Source organism: Sinocyclocheilus rhinocerous, unplaced genomic scaffold, assembly GCF_001515625.1.
Source record: "Sinocyclocheilus rhinocerous isolate Xijiao unplaced genomic scaffold, SAMN03320098_v1.1 scaffold705, whole genome shotgun sequence".
NCBI classification, from domain to species: Eukaryota; Metazoa; Chordata; class Actinopteri; order Cypriniformes; family Cyprinidae; genus Sinocyclocheilus; species Sinocyclocheilus rhinocerous.
In genome coordinates this window covers 1,220,755-1,227,147 of record NW_015630576.1, presented here as the reverse complement: position 1 = coordinate 1,227,147, position 6,393 = coordinate 1,220,755, and the positions used below count along the sequence as shown (strand labels likewise).

The 6,393-nt window shown below is 36.6% G+C and overlaps 1 protein-coding gene across 1 annotated transcript in view; it reads left to right on the top strand.

Annotated features, from left to right (window-relative positions):
* LOC107740661 (protein TANC2-like) overlaps nt 1-6,393 on the top strand; it is a 48,995-nt gene that overhangs the window by 13,185 nt on the left and 29,417 nt on the right. Inside the window, exons 3-4 of the mRNA XM_016553167.1 lie at nt 3,172-3,361; nt 3,468-3,719. Coding sequence (XP_016408653.1) covers nt 3,172-3,361; nt 3,468-3,719 — 442 coding nt within the window. The remainder of the gene's footprint in view (nt 1-3,171; nt 3,362-3,467; nt 3,720-6,393) is intronic.

Sequence of the window (6,393 nt, the reverse complement as noted above, 5' to 3'; positions counted from 1 at the left end):
GTAATCTGCAGAATTTACACTTCAATTATGAGACTACAGTGTTTCCCATACATTGAGTGTGGGTGTTTTTATATCTTCAGAAAATTGGATGTCATTTTCATTTAATCTTGCCTTCAGTCAAAAAGAAATTAAGGTTTTTGAGGAAAACATTCCAGGATTTTTCTTCATATAGTGGACTTCAGTGGGGATCAGTGGGTTGAAGGTACAAACTGCAGTTTCAATGCAGCTTCAAAGGGCTCTACAGGATCCCAGTCTAGGGAAACAAATCTTATCTAGCAGGTCGTTTTCTAAAAAAATACAAATTTACATACTTTTTAACCACATGTCTTGCTCTAGCTCGACCTCACGCATTACATAATCACGATGGAAAGGTCATGTGTGACGTCAGCGGAAGTACTGACCCAGTGTTTACAATGCGAACGTGCAAAGAAAGTCAAATGCCCTTTACAAAAAAAAAAAAGGTAAAACAACGATGTTGGATGATTTTGAAGTTGGAGGAGAAAATTAAATGAAGTTTTTCGCCCTACCGTGCCTTTTTGAACTAAAGTACAGACAAAAAACTAAACGTGCGTGAATTTTTCAGCATGATTACGTAATGCATGAAGACGCGCATCGCAGAGCTAGTGCAAGACGAGCATTTGTGGTTAAAAAGTAAATACATTTTTCTTTTTTAAGATGACTAGATAAGACCCTTATTCCTCAGCTGGGATTGTGTAGAGCCCTTTGAAGCTGCATTGAAACTGCAGTTTGTACCTTCAACCCGTTGATCCCCATTGAAGTCCATTATGTTTTCCTCAAAAATCTTCATTTCTTTTCGATGGAAGAAAGAATGACATGAACATCTTGGATGACATGGGGCGAGTAAATTATCAGGATTTTTTTATTCTGGAAGTGAACTAGTCCTTTAACATGTAAAATTGACAACCCTAATTAAAAAAATTATTTGCAAAAGCTCCTAACACATCCTAACAGTGACTAAGAATGGAAACAGCCATTTTTAAAATGACAATCTGAATGTAGCGCTTGTTGGATTCTGTCTAACATTCCACTGGTTAAAATCAGAAGTGTTTCATTCCCTCCTAATTGTTCTGAGTTCAGCTCGACCTCATTGATCCGACACATAGTTGAGTCCAGGAATGTATCGCGCAAGGCAAGGCTCCTGCCGTCCACAGCTGGGCGGAGCTGCTCGAGATCTCCACTGAGTTATTTTAGAGGCTGGACCCTGCCAAGCAAGCGTGGTCACTGAAAGGCCACAATTTCTGAAACACCGATTCAGAGCCAGTCTCTCCCACGCACACTGAACCCTGAACTGGACAAAAAGGTGTAGAGCTATTTAGACATATTTGGGAAGTTATTGAGTCTGAGATCTGACTTAGAGCGACTGCTGGTTCATAGTGAAAAGAAATGTGAAGCATTATTATTTTTCATGGGTTTTCAGTCGGTCGTAGTCAATGTTCCAATGTAGGTGGTTTTACAGTGGTTTTACAAATCATCAAAACATAAAGAAATGAAGATTTCTGAGTGCACATTTAAAGAAAAACAAGGTTAATTTCACAGTAAAAGAAAAAAATGATTATTGGAGTATGTTTGACAAGAACATACTGTTTCAGTCTTTCTACTTCACTGTCTTCGACACTTCACTGTCGTTTCTTTGTACTGTAACTGATTGTAAAAATTGTTTTGACACTAGTTTTATTTTTTTTCAGTGTTCTTAGTGTTAAACCTGGATCAAACCCTAGTTTTGAAATCAGAACCTTGCTGTGATCCGCAAATGTATCCTTAAATTGTTGTTTTTATGAAAGAACATCCTCTTGGCATGCAGTTTGTTCTCTTTTGGTTGTGAGAAACGTATCATCTAAAACAACTTCTGGACAGAAGTGCCAGTGACTGACTGAAATTCATATCCGTCTGTATGAAGTCATTAATGTGGCCTCCACCGCAGACCCAGAGTCAGACATGAACTCGCTTGACCACCTATTCTTTCCATTTCTCTTTTCTACTCCCTCTTTACTTTTTTTGCTGCAACTCTTTCATTATCATACTTTTTGTCTGTTTATGTTTCTCACTTTGTCTTTCTCACTCTCTCTTCCCACTGGGTAAAATGATCCACTATCTTGGTGGGTTTTTGTAGCTCATGTCTTGTCGCTGACCGCGCAGCATGCCATAATAATACACTAATTTCTCTCCTCTTTCCATTTGGTTAAGAGTTGAAAATTCTAAGTTCTCTCAGTCATATACCATAAAGCCAATAACATTGTATTAAATTACATAATATTGAGTCACAGTGGAAAAATTGTTTAAGTCAGCCCAGGCCATAAAAAGAGATAATTCCACATGAGTGTGCAGTCCTCAGCAGAAATATGGGACAGCACTGTATCATTAAATACCAGTCTGCAGATTTCCACTTCTGTGGGCATTTTTGTGTGTGAAAGTCATTCAACGGTGCTGCTTTTCTGGAATAGGATCCTCATATATAAGCAGCAGTGCTGCACTGATCTAGCAACAAATCCTTCAGTATGCTACAGTTCTGCAGTGTAACAATGAGTGAACATTAGGCCTCCCTCATGAAACATAAGCATGTAAATGTCAGTTTGTACAATTATTCTTATGTAAATGGTCATATTGAATTGAATGGAACAATACAAGTTAAAGTGGTTTTACTAATGACTTACACAAATTTGTTGTTGTCAATAGTGTTTGTATTTCTAGAAAAACATGCAATATCCTTTGCATATGAATGTGACCATTGTTTTTCTGTCTATTATTACTTAACATAATAATAATAATAATAAAAATAATACTATAAATAATAACAATAATAATAATAATAAAAACATATAAATAACAATCCTCATCATCCTCATCATCATTATTATTATTATCATCATCATCATCATCATTATTATCATCATTATTATTATTATTTGCCATGTTATAATTTATTATATTCCCTTATATATAATTCATATAATTCATCATAACAGGAGTAGGATTTTGAACCAATGAGATTTCACTTTGGATGGAAAAACCAGGGCTACAAATTAGAAACCAAGCAACAGTTGTCGTTTTCATTCATTTCTTTCGGCAAGTTAGGAGAAACACTTTTGTAGTTACTGTAAATCTCTAATTCTGAAATTTCAAAGATGAAATTCTCCTTCTTCTGATGTCCAGGGCGTCTCCATGACCCAGAGGATCAGCCCATGCTCCAGTTTAGCTAGCAGCACAGCATCGCCCCCTCCTGGCAGCCCCTGCTCCACGTTACCCGCTGGAGCCCCGGGTAACATGGGCACCAGAGACTGTGCTTACGGTTCCATCACGAGTCCCACCTCCACCCTGGAGAGCCGAGACAGCGGCATTATAGGTCAGAGACTTTCTGTGGCTTGTTTTAGTAACAGAAATAAATGCTAATCATTGATGTACATATACAAAAATGTCCCTGTTTCAAATCTCCCATTGCTTTCTTGCAGCAACGCTCACGAGTTACTCAGAGAATGCCGAGCACGGAGGAAAACACAGCGAGGGCTCGCGGGGCAGCCTCAAACTCTGGCAGGCGCAGAAGTCAATGGGTGCAGACTCCTTTCTTTATCGGGTGGATGAAAACATGGCCGCCTCCACATACAGCCTCAACAAAATCCCAGAGAGGAGTCTGGAGCATTCTGTCTCTCACTCCGCCCACTCCATCCCCCTCTACCTCATGCCCCGTCCCAACTCTGTGGCCGGTAAGTTTCCACACCTGTCCGTGTTTCCATTTATGGCTATCTTCAGAATACTGTATGAATATGTCAGAATACTGTACAGTATGTCTAAGTATTATAGGAAATATCAGTGTGCAGTATGCATACTGTATAATTATTAACAATTTTTATTCAACTTTTGGCAGTCGAGTCAATGAGTCAAGAAAGACACTGAAATTACACTTGATAATGTGTCCAGTTCATTTGTCTCATTGCAGACTGTGTTATCCAGTGTGTCTGTCAAATTTTGGCAATTATAGTTTTAAAAAATTGCATGCTATAGTATATGTGCATACTGCCAAAATAGTACTAGTAGTATAAGTAGTGTGCCAGTCGAAACATACCTTGTTAGAATAGATTAGATTCAACTTTGCCACTGTGCAGAGTACAGTACAAAGCCTATGAATAATAGAAGCATCTAACCAATATAAATTTAAATATAGAAATAAACGTAATATAGAAATGTATAAATAATTTAATTGTTCATATAATTAATAATTCTCATATTATAAATAAATTAATATAATATAATAATGCATCTAGAATGAAAATAAAACTGAATTGATGTGACAATAATTTGTTTAGCCTACAGTTTGTCTACTATATTACATATACTAAATATAGTTATAGTTTAGGCTACTTAACAATGTTACATCATATTCTTTACAACATTATTATTATTATTATTGCTGCTGATATGGTTATAAAGAATGATAAGAAATATCATTTGTTAACCCAACTGTAGGCTGCATAAATAATCAAATTATGGTCACATGAATTAAATGATTAAGCATGTGTTGTTCAATCAGATTTTATAGGTGAAGCTATCCATTTTGTAAACATTCAATTTACTTTATCATGCCAGTTTCTTCTAGAATATATGTGCCACAACCTACATTGCTTTGCTTCGTTTGAGTCATTTCAATAGCATTTCAGTTGTTATTTAACCCTAGATTAACTGTAAAATGGCAGAAACCTGCATATTATGCTGAGCTAGTCAAGACTCAGTCCAGCATTCAAATCCTGTTCGCTACAAACAGTCACATTCATCTTTCACCGCGTGTGAATATTTAGAGTCAGCTCTGTGTGAAACTCATTCAGCTGAGGCTCTTTGAACACTTCTGTTCATGAATGGTGAACTGCGGAGACAGGAAATATCCCACATAATCCAGACCCTAAAAGTCAACAGACACGTGTTTCCAATTCCCTTAAAATGTCAAGGTCAGTAAAAGCACATAGCGATTACTGTGAGAGCTATAGAAGTGGCCCTCTTCTCAGCTTTATGGGCCATTTAAACTCTGGAGCGGCTCCTAGCTCCTGATGCTGCCCCGTTACAACAAAGCAAGGACGTCTGCGTGAATCTCCTCCAGGTTTTATGAAGGATTTGTGATTTGTGCTGCTGGTTTTGGATCCACATGTGAGAAAATAGTATCAAACTCAGTTTTAAGTACTGTAGATTTTATTTTTTTTACTGTCAGCTTTGGATTTTTGAAGGTCTGCTATAAGAAATTTCCAATATAAAGTAAATTAAATGTTTATCAAATGAATATTTCTACCTCTAAAGTCTGATTGAACAAAGCAAGCTTTATTTAATTAATGTGACCATCACTTGTTTATTTACTCAGCCTATACAGTTAGGTTAACAAACTATATTGCTTAATGCTTATCATTCTTTATAATTACCGTAACAACAACAGCAATAATAATAATAAGAAGAAGAATTTTACATAAAACAATAATAATTTTATTTATTTTTATTTTATTTTTTCAATTCAGTTCAATCCATTATTATTATGATATAAATTATTGTTCATATTAATAATTCATTTATTTTTATTTATCTATTTACCTTTGAACATATGGTTAGGAAGTTGTTTGTTTTAATAAATTCACCTGTCTTTCTGATTTTTCAAAGTTTCAAATTAACATAACTTCAAAGTGGCATGCAAAAAAAGTATAAAAAGCATGCACCTTAGTGAAGTGAAGGCCGCTGGCAGCAGCACTGAGTGAATGACGTGATCTATTTGTCTTTTCTCCTACTCTCCTCACCTCTCTCTCATGCTTTCTCTCTCCCCCTGATTTTCTTTCTTACTCATGTCTTTCACTCTCTTCCCTCACACTTTTCATTTCTTTCTCTTTCTCTCCTTATCCCACCCACTCATTCCTTCACCTCCTCTCTGTGTGTCTCTCCGTTTGTCTTTCATTCCATCTTCCCCTTTCAAAACCTGTCTGATCTCTGAGTTCAAGATGCATTTGATTATTCTTTTGAACAGAAAGACTGGTATGAGTTTTGACATGTTCTCCTGTGTGCACTTCCTGTCGCATATACACACATTCACCTTCACATATGTACATAAAAACATAGATATGTATAAGTAGATGCCTTATTAGTGGCTGTTTCATGGGGAAATCTTTCGCCCAAATCGCGTGGATTCCTTTTGAAATGTCTGGATTTCGTCCGTGACCATTCGCCAAACAAAGGTAAATGTGACCACATCTTAAAGGGGTGGTTCACTGGGTTTTTTCTAGGCTTGATTGTGTTTATGGGGTGCAGTCTAACATGTGTTAATGCTTCGTTTTTTTAAAAACGCATTATTTTTTCACATAATTTACCTTTATTCCACACCGCTCTGTCCCTTCTCTGAGAAACGCGCTGATC